Genomic DNA, 16,148 nt, shown 5'->3' with positions numbered 1-16,148 from the left:
GTTGAAAAAGACGGCCAAAAAACCCAGAGCGACAAAAGACGCATGGTCGACAGGACGACAACACAAGCGTTAAACTTTGCGATGTGAGAAACACCTTGGAGCTAAAATGTACACGTCGGCTCCGGCCTCGCGCTCAGCGTAAGCTGAAGAACGTGGCTGTGTTCCAGCTCTAACTGTTTCCTGTGTGATTTCAGAGAGAAGATGGCGTTCTTCACACGGGCAAAGAGCAGCATCCCCGACCTGCCGGCTGACGACGTGTAGAGGAGCATTTCAGAAGTATCTCTTCCCCCCTCCTCCTCCTCCTCCGAGTCTTAACCTGCTGTTCCCATACAAATGAAGCAACCGTTCGGCGGTGTTATGAAGAATAAAAAAATAAAAAAGAACACTATAATATGTTTTAGTAAATAAAACGCTCAAAACGGTGAAAAAACCCAACACATTTTTAAAGAGCTCAGCATTTCTAATGTGGATAGTCTTTGTTTTTTAATTAGCGATAGCACTGATAGTTTTTTTTTTTCTCCTTTTCCTTTTTATTATACTACTCTCTCCCCTCTCTCGCTCTTCCACTCTGTTTATCGCGTTGTGTTTCTGTTACTAACCGGCTGTTTATAGGCTTTTTTTAGGCGTTTAAAAAAAAAAAAATCATTCCAGCACAAAGTCACACAGCTGCACATGTGCATACACAGACTTTTGTACTAAAATGAAACATTTGGACAAAAATAAAAACATATATATATATATATATATATATATATGTGTGTGTGTGTATGTATATGTGTATATGTATGTATATTGATAGCACAAAACAATATCAAACAATGGTACTAAAGCAAAATAAGCAACTTAAGCTGACGATAAAAGAATCCTAAATATCCAAACTAAAGAGATATTATAGATGTTTGTTTTTTAGAGCATTTTGTACGCAGACAAACATGAGCACACCTGGAGCTTGTCTGATGGGTACAGTTTTGACGGCACAGATGGGTGTACGTACATAAGCATCATCAGCACGCCTTCTGTTTGTTTTTTTCGCTAAACTGAAAAAGAAATGAGAGGAAAAACTGGAACGCTTTACAAACCCGACTCTCGATTTAGGTCGAAAAGTAAAAAAAATCTTTACGATTGTTTCTCACCAGTTACACACACACACACACGCACACACACTCGGCAAAGTGAAACAGCACTAACTCTCACTAACACTCAGGTAGTTGATCGGATAGTCTGCACTTTAAGAAACTTGAGGTAAAAGTGAAAAAAAGAAACTATGTTGAGGGTTTTTGGGAGAAATAAATCCATAAACCTTTTGCCTTGAATACGCTGGAATGATTGTTGATTGTTGAAGCACACAAAGATTGTTGAAACACACACACACACACACACACACACACACACACACACACACACACACACACACACACACACACACACACACACACACACACCAGCAGGAAGTAAGATTAAATGTATTTTGTTGATGACTGATGCGAACTAAAAGGAGTTTTTAACTTCAGACTTTCCCTTCCCTGTGTTTTTCTGTAACTGGATGTTTGGGATACATATCCGAGTCGCTTCTCATGCGTCTGAAATCTGGACGTCCTGCAGCTGAATCCGTCTCATGTTGCTACACGTCAGCATGGTGCCCCAGCAAAACTGAACACATCCACTTTGTTTCTTCTTATTCAGTCTTTAAAGCTGCACGGCTTAACCCTACCGTTGCCCTCGGGTCCAATTTGACCCGTTTTCAAGTTTTTATATCATGCATTTGGGTTTCTGTTAACCAAATTGCCCCAAAATAACACGGATGGTTCCATTCAACGTTCTTCACAAGTGGAATTAAGGATCACATCTCTACTTTCATTGACTTTTGGGTGTTCTAATCAATTTCATAGCATTATCCTGACTAAATATTTGACATATCTGTGATTATCCATTACCTTCATTACTCTGATCTTAATTATTAGACAAAATCATTCATAATTTCTGCTTTTTTCTAACACAAAAATAAGATAATTTTATATAAATGAGGTTTATTGACCATGAATTCCCAAAAAAAGTGTAAAACTAGTGATAATAATTTGGTTTTAGTGGGGAATATACTGGTGGTAATGGAAAAAGCAAGCAAAACATGGGGAAGAAAAGCAGCAAAAATGTCAAAATTAGTGTCTAAAAAAGTGTTATTTTTTTACCTGGGAGGACAACACAAGGGTTAATGTTTTATATATTAACAATAGAGACAGAGCGCATTTAAGTGGGGGTGCGGAAAGAACTTTCCGCTGTCCATCGACTTGTATTACATGAAGGTTTCCTCCTCGTCAATTCCATCTGCTAGCAAACAGACAAAAGCCTAAAAGCTGCTGTATGGTGATATTAACTACCAACAATGTAAATAACCCAGAACTTAAAGGGTAACTACTGTTTTTTTTCAACCTGGACCCTATTTTCTTATGCTTTTTGTGTCTAAGTGACTGATGGGAACATCATTATGGAAAGGATCACTACAGAGATAGACCTTTAAAACCTCTTTGAGACCTTTCTGTTTAACCAGAAACAGGTCTGAAGTCGCTAGCGCTAAACCCACCAGACTCCATTTAAATAAGCAATACTTTTAGCTTGTATAGAGCCAACATATTTTCACATGGGAATCAGTAAACTGTGTGTTTATTTCAACCAAAACTAGAGTTGTGATGGTTGGAAAAGTGGAAAGACGACTCAAAACGGCTTTCATAGTTTTATTTTGTTTCTGTCGACTTTGAATGAAGTGTGTTTCACAATGCTAAAATCACTGATTATTTACATGGAGTCTGGTGGGTTTAGCGAACGCAATTTCACAGATGTTTTTATGTTTAAAAAAAGGATCTTACTCTTTAACAGAACGGTCGACCTCCTTAGAAATCCTTTCCATAATGTTGTCAGACACTTAGAAATCTCGCTTAATACTGGACCAATGTCAAAGATTGGTGTTCCCATCAGTCACTTAGACACAAAAACATAGGAAAATAGAGACCAGGTTGAAAAAAAAAAAAACGGTAGTTACCCTTTAAGTTTTTAAAAGCTGCAGAGTTTTTTTTATGAAGGCAAAAGTGGATCCAGACGTGAGGAATCAGCAGAGAGAATGGGGAGACCGTGGAATCCCACAGCATTATCACACTATGTCTGACGTTACATGTGTTAGCTTAATTTACAGCCCCATAATTAGAATTTGGATACCTCACTTGGTAACAAAATGCTCGAGTCGGACATAACGTTAGCTTAGCGTCAGGGTCCCACGGTCTTCCCTTTCTTCCTGCTAATCTATTGCTCACATCAATAAATTGGACGCGCAGACCTTCCTTAGATGCCATCAGTTTAATCCGACATTCACTGTTCCTCGTGTGAATGTGAGCGCTTTGCAAAGGGCTCTGAAATCACAGGGCAACGTGTGTTCTTCCTGCTTTTGTTGGAGAACAGAAGGCAGTCCAAATGAGTATTTCATCTGTATGTGCAGAGGGACTCCAGTGATTCTACACCTCCTTGACGTTTGTGCCCCTGCGATGGGGTTTCTCTTCAGCTCAGCGACGACTTACTAACGTCTGTTTAAAGTCTGTTTCCGAGTTAACCTGACTTTAAAAAAGTCAGCAGCAGACCTTGACTCCCGACACGTCTCTGGTTTGTACCTCGATGTTGAGCAGCTGTTGTACAACTTGTCCTTGGTGCTTTTTATCTCAACATTTCTCCTGCCTTAAAGCAACACTTTTTTTGTTCGTTTTGGTCCAACATTTTATTGAAGAAGACGAGGCCGTATGATGCACATACACAAACCGGTAAAGCAGAAGGCATTTCCAGTGTTTTCAAGTCATTAGGACTTCAAAGCAACGCTCTACAGGGGATAATACCTCATGTTTTTAGACTTACTATATCAAATCCCCCTGCTGATAACTGGACTCGTTACGTTGAGATATTTGAAGCAGATTTCATTTTGATAATGAGATGACGTTTTGGTGTCATATTTCTTCTCGAGTCGTCCTTTTCAACACATTCTCACTCCTTGGTCAGGTGCCTTTGGTGTTTGTTCTTGACGCAAAAAGTCTCCTTTAGCGCCATATTATCAGGACTCTTGGCGTCACTTTTTGACGCTGTGGGTATGTACGTTTAACTGGCGTGCGGCGCAAGAAAGGGACAGTTAGGTTTAGGAAAAGATGGTGGGTGGGGTTACAAAATGTACGTTTCAGGGACAAGGACGGGACGCGATCCCCGGTCTCCTGGGTGAAAAAGTCCTGTGTTGTTTAGTCTCGCTTTGCCAGGCCCTCCTCCAAAGCGCGCTGGAGGAGGGTCTGGCTACTCCATACAGCAGTCGTGGATGGGGAGGGAAACTCTGGTTTATTGGCATATCTTTAAACCAATCACAATCGTCTGGGGCGGTGCTAAGCGCCGGAGAAAAGCCGCGGTGCCTCTGCAAAATAGGCTCGGGAAGGAACTTGTTTTGGTGGAACGTGTGTACGTTTTAAAAGTTGGGTTACACTTTACTTGAAGGTATCTACATAAGAGTGACATGACACTCTCGTGAACGTGTCATAAACATTATAAACAAGTCATGAACGTTTATGACATAACGCTTCTGTCAGTCACTGTCGGTGTTAGTTAGATTTAGGGTTCATGTGTTCATGACAGTGTCATGTCACTCTTACGTAGATACCTTGTGCTACCAAAAGTAGTTTTAGTCGTGCAGCAGAAAACTCCGATAGGACAGATAGTCTAGCTAGATGTCTGGATTTACCCTGCAGAGATCTGAGGAGCAGTTAACCATAGTCCTCACAAATCCACCGGAGGTTAGAACGCCAACACAGAGACAGATGAAGGTAACGGACATCCGGCCTAAATGAGTGAATGTGTTGTTTGACCCATCCACCACCCCAACCAACATCCCCACGCAGCATTTGGTCTTTCATACTACTCGCTACTAATGTCGCTCTTCATCCTACGTCATCTTACCGCGCCGAGGTCGAGCTGCTGCTCTGCCCGGTGCGCCCCCTACAGACTCTAAAGGGCGATTTTTGCGTCGGTATCTGACGCTGAGAGCCACTGACCAAGCGTCAGTACTTGACGAGTTGGGAGTGAGAACGGCTTGTCCTTTTTATACCGACTTTCACATCATACAGAGAGAAATCCATCCGAGACGATACAACAGAGGCCAATTTAAACACCCGCAGGAGCAGGAAACGGACCAGAATGCATTGCAGCAACAGGACAGGTTTAGCTTTCTATAAGAACTGAAAGAGCTTGTCATTATTTTTTCCTACTGCCTCATTTTTATGACCAGTTTCTTATTATATTTCTTCCACATAGACCCATTTAATTGCAGAGGGGCCTATGTAAGCAGTCTACTGAAGTTAAAGGAAACCAATGACTCAGCAACAAAATAACTAACTCATAACAATGAGCGGCACATTACAGCGCTACAAGAGAAACCTCTTTAAGGCGGCATTATTTTCTGGCCAAAAATCATTATCACCTCTGAGCATTATCAACAGAAAATGAAATAAAAAAAATACACCTTACAGAAAAAAGGAATGCAATAAGTTGTCAAAAGGCAATTTTGGAAATGAAGTAAATGACTAACTGAAGGGAAAACGACTCCAAAATCAGTGAATTGCACCCACTGAACACTAAATAATGAGACATTTAGAACATCGCAGATTGAGAACAAGTCGAGTATGTTTTAGTCATGGCTCTAAATCACCGCTACGGTCCAACATTCAACACGCAAACAAAAGAACAGGAAAAACCTGGAAGAAAAAGGAAGGGAGAAAAGGGGAAAAATAAGACAAAATACCAAAAAAATACCAAAACAATTGCATATTTCAGCTCGTACTTATGCTGATGAATGAAGTCCACGGCGCTGCTGTAACCCTCGTGTTGTCCTCGGGTCAAATTTGACCCGTTTACAAAGTTTTTTATATCAGAAATATGGGTTTCTTACAACAAAATTAGCCCCAAAATAACTTCGAGGCATGCATGTACGTTGTATGGAACCCATGCAACGTTGTTCGCAGGTAAAATGAATGATTACTTATATTGATTTTTGGGTGTTTGATTCATTTTTGTAGCATTTTGAAAAACAATTTCAATGGTTTTAAAACCGTCACCTGACTGAACGTTGACAATCTGCGATTTCCCTCAACATCCTCTGATCTTAACTATTGGTCAAGATAATTCATCAGTTCTGCTTTTTTTTTTTTTTTTAAACAAAAAATGAGGTATAATGTCATTTAAATTAGGTTTATTGACCATGAATTAAAAAAAAAAAAAAAAAGCCCAAAAAGTGACAAAAACATTTCAAAACGCACCAAAAGAATCAAAAAAAGCGACAAACTCTTCGGCAAAAGTGCCAAAAAAAAGTTCATTTTCAATTTTGAACCAGAAGGACAATAAGTTTACGGTCGACGGGAAGACAACACAAGGGTTTAATGGAATAAAAATGCACCGTCACCGTCAGTGGTTGACTTGTTGCTGGGTCGCCATGCTAACCGTGTTTTGGGTACGTTAAGGAGCTTTGGACGAAGAGTGTCCACTACATGACACAAACCCTCCATATAATCATGTTCCCATTCCTCGTCGTAAACAAGAATGGGTAACCCTTTACTTGAAGGTATCTACATAAGAGTGACATGACAGTGTCATGTCACTCTTATGTAGATACCTTCAACTAAAGGGTTACCCAAGAATGTAGCCTCTCTGCTGCTGTCATTACAGATGTTTCTCCGTTTTTTTGACCGTTTGTAGATGAACTCGTACGATGCTTGAACTGTAGATCGGATCCAGTGGAGAGTCAAACATACAAGCTTTTCTCTTTGTGTTTTTTGTTGGCCTGTGCATTTCTTGTGTTACCTACAGTGTGTGTGTATGTTTAAGACCAACAGAGGAAGTTGTTTTGACTTGTTTCCCTCCACTTCCTGTTCCTTTTTTTTTTCTTCTTTTTCCCCCCCACATCACCCTCCAATCCTTCAGTGATCTCCAGAAAGCCCCAAACATTTAAATCAGTCTTGTTTTCTGATAATTCAATACTGTAAATGTTTCAAATCCACGCAAACAGGAAAGACAAGAAGTCCCCCACACGTTCAGGTAGAAGTAGGAACATTTTTGCACAAGTGTTTATAAGAATAATAAATATTGCACAAATACGTGAAAAAAAAAATCAAACGACACTAACAGCTAAAAAAAAAAGGAAAAAAGTTGATTAGCATAATCTGTCTGAACTAATTTGACGTAAAAAAAAAAGCAAAAAACAACAATTGCAAAGATTTAACCCTGATAATCATGCTAAATTTTTTTTTTTTTTAAAAATTTTATTTTACGTTAACTGTGAATTCAGTCAGCTGCTCATGTTTGCGATGGTATAACGGAGGCTTAAAGGGTAACTACTGTTTTTTCAACCTGGACCCTATTGTCCTATGTTTCTGTGTCTAAGTGACTGTCAGACTGACAGTCGGCAGCGGAGAAACAAGCTACAATATAAGTTAGTAGGGTAATCGTCCAGCTTGTATTTGCCTTCACAAAAGTGCTTCTTTTGCCGCTGACAGACTCAGATTATTATTCTAAGTGTCTGACAACATTATGGAAAGGATCACTACAGAGATAGACCTTTAAAACCTCTTTGAGACCTTTCTGTTTAACCAGAAACGGCTCTGAAGTCGCTAGCGCTAAACCCACCAGACTCCATTTTAATAAACAATACTTTTAGCATGTATAGAGCCAACATATTTTCACATGGGAATCAGTAAACTATGTGTTTATTTCAACCAAAACTAGAGTTGTGATGGTTGGAAAAGTGGGAAGACGACTCAAAACGGCTTTTCGTAGTTTTATTTTGTTTCTGTCGACTTTGAAAGAAGTGTATTTTACGATGCTAAAATGACTGTTTATTTACATGGAGCTGAGGATGTTTTTATGTTTAAAAACAGGATCTTACTCTTTAACAGAAATGTTGACCTGCTTAGAAATCCTTTCCATAATGATGTCAGACGCATAAACTGAGTCTGTCAGCGGCAAAACGAGGACTTTTGTGAAGGTAAATACAAGCTGGACAATTGTCCTACTAACTTCCATCGTAGCTTGCCGACTGCAGAGATCTCGCTTAATACTGGACCAATGTCAAAGATTGTTGTTCCCATCAGTCACTTAGACACAAAAACATAGGAAAATAGGGTCCAGGTTGAAAAGAACGGTAGTTACCCTTAGGGGTGTAACGATACATCGATCCCGATCGATTCAACGACTCACAGCCTATAAGTTATATTTTTGACGTTGGGTTGTAAAGACCATTTCAAACATTAAAAAAATGCATTTCTGCCTTTTTAATGGATAGGACAGCTGAGATATGAAAGGGGAGAGACACGTAGGAAACCGTCACAGGTCAGACTCGAACCCTGGACATGCTGCGTTGAGTACTAACCCTCTACATATGTGCGCCTGCTCTACCAACTGAGCTAACCCAGCCACAGGAACTTTTCAATGTTATTTTTGTATTATTCCCCCCCTCCCCTGTGTCTATGTACATTTTCGGAGGCCTCGAGATAAGCGCATATTTTTCCGAAAACTTTTCAACTTGCACAGGTCCCTCAATTCACAGTGTCCAGTGAACCCACCTTAACGCCTCACCACAAACTGGATCAACATAAAAGAAGTGTGAGTTCTGATGCGACTGTTCAGACTGAGGCCCCAAATCAGATACATGTGTCCGATCGAAAAAGTCACACAATATACTGTCATAATAGTCTTGTTTTTTTTTTTTTAGTTCACGCTGTGGAGTAAAAAAAAAGAAAGTAGCAGGAACACTGTGAAATGAAATGAAAGCCTTTTGGAGTAATGTGAGAGAGAGAGTGCCTTTTGGAAAAGCAACATGTAAAAAAAACAAATACAAGAATAATGTATGTATTATTATTTTTTCTTTCCTTTTTTTTTTTTTTGTCCTAAATGTCCAAACCTGGCCGCCATCGTGTGATCTGTAAGAAGCTGGAAATGTAGAGAAATGTTTGCATTCGTTTTTCCTAATGTAAACTTTGTCGTTTTTTTTATTTTTAATTTTTTTCCTACACTTTATAGCGAGTAGTTTCAGAAGATAGGGACTGTCTGTGTAGTCGGAGGAACGGTACAGCCTTGTTTTAACTTCCGTTGAACTTTGTCATGATCGACCGAATGTTGTTTAACCTCTAAATAAAAATAAAAAGACTCATTCATATACAGTATAACAACATTTGGATGAAGGAATGTAGTTTTTTTTTTTTTGCTATGAAAAATCACGATCATTCAGAGAGAAACACAAAAGCTGTTAGTCACAATTTTATTTTTATTTTTTTCATAATGTAGGTTGTGATTATCATTCTCGTTTGTTTTTTGAAAGTTCGAGAGCATTTTCTTTTTTTCCTCCCCTCATTTGATTGATCGTTTCCCTAACGAATCCTCTTTGTGTTACGACTGGCGATGAACCGGCTATGAGAAACGTACAGCATGTATTTATTGCACTTTGTGATTTGGGTGTGCTTTTTCCTTGTTTTTTCTTTTTATCCCGAGTCCCGAAAAAAAAAAAAAGCTGTGAATTTTATTCTCAGACACTGTACTATCGACCAGAGTTGTAAATATTTCACCAGCACACAAAACAAACCAAACGATATGTTTTTGTAGTTTCACAACAAATAAAAAAAAATAAAGTTTCTTCTCTTCTATTTTGTTGTCCCGAAATAACATTTTGTATACGTCTTTTATTTGCAGTTGATATTTTGAATGGATTATATACATGTAGGATCCAAATACAACCGTCTTTTTATTTGGGACTGTACAGATATTCTGGTAGGATAGTCTGACTCTTCTGGGAGAGCAGTTATTTCAGCCTTTCCTTTTTAAGATGTATTTTGAGATGTATAAAAACGGGTCATAAAGGTTAGTTTGGTGGCATTCAGAGGACAACAATCCTGTCTCTATCAGGGCTTAATTTACTGTGTCCTAATCAAACAAGTATTGCCTGATATCAGACTCTTTACACTCCGTGGAGTGGGCAGATTTTAAGGTCTGGACCCAGGCCAAAAAACTGGTAGCTAATGTCTGTTTGAGAAATACAAATCATGTAGATCTTATAAGTGATTACTGATTGAAACATTGCCTCTAGCCACTAGATCCTTTGTAAAACCAATACCACAATGGGTGACAAGCCAAAAAGGTTGGAAGCTACTAGTTTTAGATAGATGGATAGATGGATGGATGGATCAAGGTCCCAGCAGCTTAAAGACATCACACACAACATACACATACATCATACACAGGATGATAAAATGATAAAATATGGACAATAAAAGAAAAGATTACTGAATTAAAAAAATCCACATGAATGTACTAAAGGATGTGTAAGCATGACACGCTTGTGTGGTATTTTATACAATGTGTGGTATTCTATACGCTTATGTGTTTTTTTATGTAGAATGTTAATCTAAAAAGTAACTATAGTTGTCAAATGTATTAAGTGCAATTTAAAAAGTACAATATTGACCTATTAAGTGAAGGCGAACGGCCTGTAGTAGTCATAAAGCAGTCTGTGGTTGTTACCACATACAGAAGGTGGCGCTGTCGCACTTTGACGGTGGTTAGCGACCCGCCGGTAAACACGAAGAAGAACATGACGTTTCCAGTACCGGAAGTATACTCGAAAGTTGTGGACTTCTTCCTCCTGTGTTGCTGTGTGTTTCATCAGCCACGAGATTCCTCGTCCAGCCGACAGAAAAGCTTCCCTCGGGTGTTTCAGAAAGATGGGAGACCCTATAACCGAGTACACGACCCGACTACAACAACAGGTATCCGGCCGGCTTCTGGGCAACGTTAGCCGACGTTAGCTAGCAGGCTAAATGTGTGTGTGTTTGTGTGTAACCGGTGACAGTCAGATAAGTACAAACCGGCGAACTTCATTTCACAAACGGCCAATTTAATGTGGTTTCGCTTTACAGTAAAATAACTACAAGACCGAACAAAATAAAGTCTGCCGAGGAGGTAGCTAGTCCCCGCTCTTAAATTCGGCCAACAGTCCTTACACCGAGCACACTTATTTTATTTAAAAAAAACGTTAACGTTACGTCGACAATCATCCCACCGTTGAGTGACAGCGAGTCCCCGAGTGTGTTTTTATCACTACAGAGCATTGTATCGTTACTTTATGTCTCATAACTACGGAAGTCGTGGTTGTAAGTGATCATTTATAGAAAGTTTCTCTTTATTTTAAGATACAAAGTCATTATTGTGTGATACAAAATCATTATTTTTGAGATACACTGTCATTATTTTGAGATACACTGTCATTATTTTTGAGATACACTGTCATTATTTTTTAGATATTGAAAGCTATAACTTAAATGAAACTGAAAGGTAAGCTACAGGTCACAGGTACACCAAGCTGAAGTTTACATGCTGATGAGATGACTGATGACTGTTTGGTGTTAATTGTGTTCGGGGCCCTCTAGTGGTCCTGAACATGATCCTGGGTGGTTCCTATGCAAGATAAAGGCTAGTTTCATCATCTAGAACAGGGGGGTCAAACTCAGTACCACTAAGGGCCACACTGGAAATGACTATCACAATAAGGGCCAGACATGTTGAGTTTATTGACATGCTTTTATTTAGCAAAAAAAAGTCAATTAACTTTGTATTATTGCATGTCTCATATAGCTTTCTCCCATACAGTTTGGTCGACATAAAACCCTAAAAAGGTTTCTTAGTCATTGTAGAATTTAGCAAGCCAATTTTTTAAAAGCAGCTGTCGCCCAGCTGACTCACAACAACCTGTTTCACAGCCTGAATATTGAAAAAAACTGCTTCTGTGGGGAGTTCTGAGTCTCAAAGTGGGCAAATTTGTCAAATTATGCACCGCAGTCGCATAATTGCAGTGTGAAAAACTGTTTCCTGATTTTGATTTATTTATTTTCTGGTGTGGTGCACAACTAGTCGGGCCAAAATTAGCTCTGAACCTAAATTGAAATGCGGGCCGGATCAAAATTTGCAAGGGGCCGGATTTGGCCCCCAGGCCTTGAGTTTGACACATGTACCTGGTCCTGCGATTTCAGTTTTCTAGAATCTAGATCTAGATTTAGATATATTACTTTATGGCTGCCTATTGTTGATTAATCTGTCTACCACGTTCTCGACAGATAACAGTCTAAAACCCAAAGATATTTTGTTGATAATCACTTATGTCATGTCAAGGCAGCACATCTTCACATTTGAGAATCTGAATCTTGGGAATGCTTTTCAATTTAGGTTAAAGAAAATCTAACATAGTCTTGATTTTATGGGCGAGTTTAAAGTTAACATTCATTTCAGAGAGTATTGGTCTTCACGTCATTGTAATTTGAATGTTTGTTTGCAGCATGTTCTGGCAACGAGTCAGCTTTTGGTTTCATTCTGATGCTCAACTTCAGGCTCTATACAATTCTTTGTGGCCTAATTTATTATCAGTGTTTTTCTCTGGAGGGAAAGCAGTGGTGGTGTAATACATTTAAACCCAGCTTTGTAGGCTAAATGTTAATGATTCAGAATAGGGCTGGGCGATGTGGAGAAAATCAAATATCACAATATTTTTTACCAAATACATCAATGTCGATATTGTAGGGTTGATGATTGGTGCTTTCACAAAGTATTACCACAATAGAGAGTTTTGATAAATAATCACCAATCATGTGGATATAATGACTAAGTGAGTAAAGGCAAATAATAGAACAGTTACAACAGTCTGGTAAGAAAATGACATCACTTCATTGTAATGCAGCCTTTAAAACCAGGGGAAAGACAACACTTATACGTGTCATATTACCATATCATGATATCCAAACTTTATTGAATTACTTATATTCAACTTTATTGTCATTGCACATGTAGCAAGTACATAGCAACTAAATGTAGTTAGTGTCTAACCAGAAGTGCTTTATGCAATGATTAAATAACATATTAACCCTCATGTTGTCCTCGGGTCAAATTTGAGCCCATTTTTAAAGTTTCTTTATCAGAAATATAGGTTTCTTTCAACCAAATTGCCCAAAAATAACATGGGTGGTTCCATACAACGTTCTTCACAAGTAAAATTAAAGATCAGTTTCAGTTTCTTTTGTTACATTTTGGGAGTTTTAGTCAATATTATAGCATATTTCTGCTTTTTAAACTTAAAAATGAGGTTTATTGACCATGAATTCCAAGAATAAGTGTGAAACTAGTGTTTATAATTTGGTGTTAGTGGTGTGTATATACTGGTGGAAAAAAAGCGTTAAAAAAAACGTGAAAGTGACAATCGGACAAACAAAGCGACAAAAAAAGGAACAGAAATATCAAAAAAGAGACAAAATGACAAAAAAGCAACAAAAACATCGCAAAAACAACTGAAACTAAACAAAAAGCGACAAATATCACATCACAATATAAATATATAGATATGTGTCTATTACTACAAGGATGTACAGGCTATGAACAGGCGATGACTATGGTAATACAGAATAACTAACTATATAGTGTACAGTTGTATACATGTCGGTGTAATATCGATATATTGCCCAGCCCTAATTCAGATTTACTGTTTAAAAATCACAAAGTATATCAAAAACAAAAGAAATATTGTATGAATATCTGTTAACAGAAAAATAATCAAAGTGCACTTTGTAGTGATTAACCTTTTAATGTTTGTCGCTAAAAAAATAAGCAATGATCGTTGGCACAGAGCAACTACAGCTGCTGTGAAAGCGATTATTTACTTTATTGGGCCTCTGATAAGAAATCCTAGGCAGACGTGTTGGTTTTTGGACCAGTTCAATATGACCGTCAGTTCAAATAAACCTTGTGTTGTAAGAAAACTTGTTTAATTTGTTATGAATCTATTTTGATGCATTTTCCCGTAACTTTTGTAATTTTTACATATGTTTAACAATGAATATCGATATCGCGATATTCATAATCGATATCGCGGTATCACATTTTGTCAATATCGTGCAACCCTAATGTACATGTTGTTTGTGATTATGTTTTACAGGAGCGGGAGATCCGGAGTCTCTCTGCCGAGATTGAGAGTCTTAAAAACCCCCAGAACCTGAGCCCGTCTCCCCGCCTGGACGAGCTGCGGGACGAAAACACCAAGCTGAAGTACCGCCTCAACATCCTCAAGAGGGTGAGTGACACAACGGGAGTACAGCGGGGGGGGGGGCTCTCTCTGGGGGATAACTTCCTCCTGTGTTGCAGCTGCGGCTGACTGCTTTGACTCGAGAGATAAAAAGAACCAAAATGGGAGGTAGAGAAAAGCCAGCTTCTGCACTTTTAGATAAACAGAAGAACATCAAGTTAGGCCGTCAGGGTCCATACATCAAAACAGAACAGAGGTAAGGAGTCCACACAGCTTAAAACTAAAAAACAAGTCAACAGTAAGATATGTTAATAGACAAATATGTGATTTTCCAATTACAGTACGTAGCCACGGCGTAGAGTTTAGGCAGAAGTATAAATTGAGCTTTATAGTGACTGTAAGGTCTGGTGTCTTGGATTAAAACAAAGTTTATGGTCGATGCATAACAGAAACAAGGAAACGGATGCCATCATGTTGCCTCGTGTGAATGTAGGTTTTATTGTAGCGCAAAGTCCGACCGTAAACGTTATCGCAACATATTCAATAAATAATGTGAACGCTTTCCTCATTTTTATTTGTATATTCTTTGAGGGACAATGTTTGACAGCATTATTTGATAATGGGCATAATATTTTATTTTATTGTTTTGCATATTGAAACTGTTGTCAATATGAGTCAACGCAATTGCAAAATACAGTTAAACATTTTCCAAACCACTCCTGCAGCATTCATTTACTCCTCAGCTGTCCATCTGCGCAGCCTGTTTGTCCCAGCAGTCACCGTCCTGCCAAAATGTGGCTGAAAAGATTATGTTGCACTTCATCAAAGCTGCCGTGTCCTTGCCCGTGTTTTCCCCATGCATCATCATCATGTCGATGACAGCGAAGCTAATGTGTCGCGTGTCCTCAGGGCCTGCAGGAGGAGAGGACGACTCACTGCGGCAAATCCATGATGAACATCAACCTGCGGCTCCAGGAGATTTTCGGCGAGGCCATCCGGGCTTCCTGCCCCGAGCTGGACAACCCGCCGCTGTCGGTCGCGCCCAACCAGCAGGCCAAGTTCGGAGACTACCAGTGCAACAGTGCCATGGCCATGGCCCAGGTTAGACTGCCAAGTCTGTCTGTGGATCATAGAAAAAAGAAAAAGACCTCTTTGACTGCAGTTATATGAAAGGTGGATTATAAATCCTAAAATTGTTAAAGTGCTCATATTATGCTGTTTGGCTTTTTCCCTTTCCTTTATTGTGTTATATATCTTTTTTGTGCATGTTATAGGTTTACAAAGTGAAAAAGCCCAAAGTCCCCCCCAAAGGGACTTACCATCTCCAACAGAAAACACTGTTCACCAACTGCTCCAAACAGCTCTACTGTAGTCCAGCCTTTACTTCAGAGACAAACCTGGTCACTTTGTAACACACGTTATAATGCTCACCTAGCTGCTAGCAGGGCACGCCCTCATACTCTGCTTCTGACTGGCTAGTAGTCCTTACCTAGGTACTGTCAGGGCACGCCCTCATACTCTGCTTCTGACTGGCTAGTAGTCCTTACCTAGGTACTGTCAGGGCACACCCTCATACTCTGCTTCTGACTGGCTAGTAGTCCTTACCTAGGTACTGTCAGGGCACACCCTCATACTCTGCTTCTGACTGGCTAGTAGTCCTTACCTAGGTACTGTCAGGGCACACCCTCATACTCTGCTTCTGACTGGCTAGTAGTCCTTACCTAGGTACTGTCAGGGCACTCCCTCATACTCTGCTTCTGACTGGCTAGTAGTCCTTACCTAGGTACTGTCAGGGCACACCCTCATACTCTGCTTCTGACTGGCTAGTAGTCCTTACCTAGGTACTGTCAGGGCACTCCCTCATACTCTGCTTCTGACTGGCTAGTAGTCCTTACCTAGGTACTGAAATGTGCGACTCCCAACAAAGATGGAACAGAAGTGAGATGTCTCACTCTGTAGCTAAAACAGAGAGCTCAACACACCATGTAATTAATAATAATTAATAATTAATTAAACCATGTAAACCTATTCTGGT

General features: G+C 39.4%; 2 protein-coding genes across 2 annotated transcripts in view; both read left to right on the top strand.

Annotated features, from left to right (window-relative positions):
* Window positions 1–1,510, top strand: part of wwc1 (WW and C2 domain containing 1) — a 67,212-nt gene extending 65,702 nt beyond the window's left edge. The window contains exon 22 of the mRNA XM_039777952.1: window positions 195–1,510. Within this exon, the coding sequence (XP_039633886.1) occupies window positions 195–261 (67 nt within the window). The 3' untranslated portion in view covers window positions 262–1,510. The remainder of the gene's footprint in view (window positions 1–194) is intronic.
* Window positions 1,511–10,636: 9,126 nt separating this feature from the next.
* rars1 (arginyl-tRNA synthetase 1) overlaps window positions 10,637–16,148 on the top strand; it is a 31,192-nt gene continuing 25,680 nt past the window's right edge. Inside the window, exons 1-3 of the mRNA XM_039778150.1 lie at window positions 10,637–10,817; window positions 14,027–14,161; window positions 15,023–15,214. Coding sequence (XP_039634084.1) covers window positions 10,773–10,817; window positions 14,027–14,161; window positions 15,023–15,214 — 372 coding nt within the window. The 5' untranslated portion in view covers window positions 10,637–10,772. The remainder of the gene's footprint in view (window positions 10,818–14,026; window positions 14,162–15,022; window positions 15,215–16,148) is intronic.

This window comes from Perca fluviatilis, chromosome 16 (genome assembly GCF_010015445.1).
Source record: "Perca fluviatilis chromosome 16, GENO_Pfluv_1.0, whole genome shotgun sequence".
Lineage (NCBI taxonomy): Eukaryota > Metazoa > Chordata > Actinopteri > Perciformes > Percidae > Perca > Perca fluviatilis.
The sequence above is the reverse complement of the archived record's forward strand: the minus strand, read 5'-3'. Positions and strand labels throughout refer to the sequence as shown.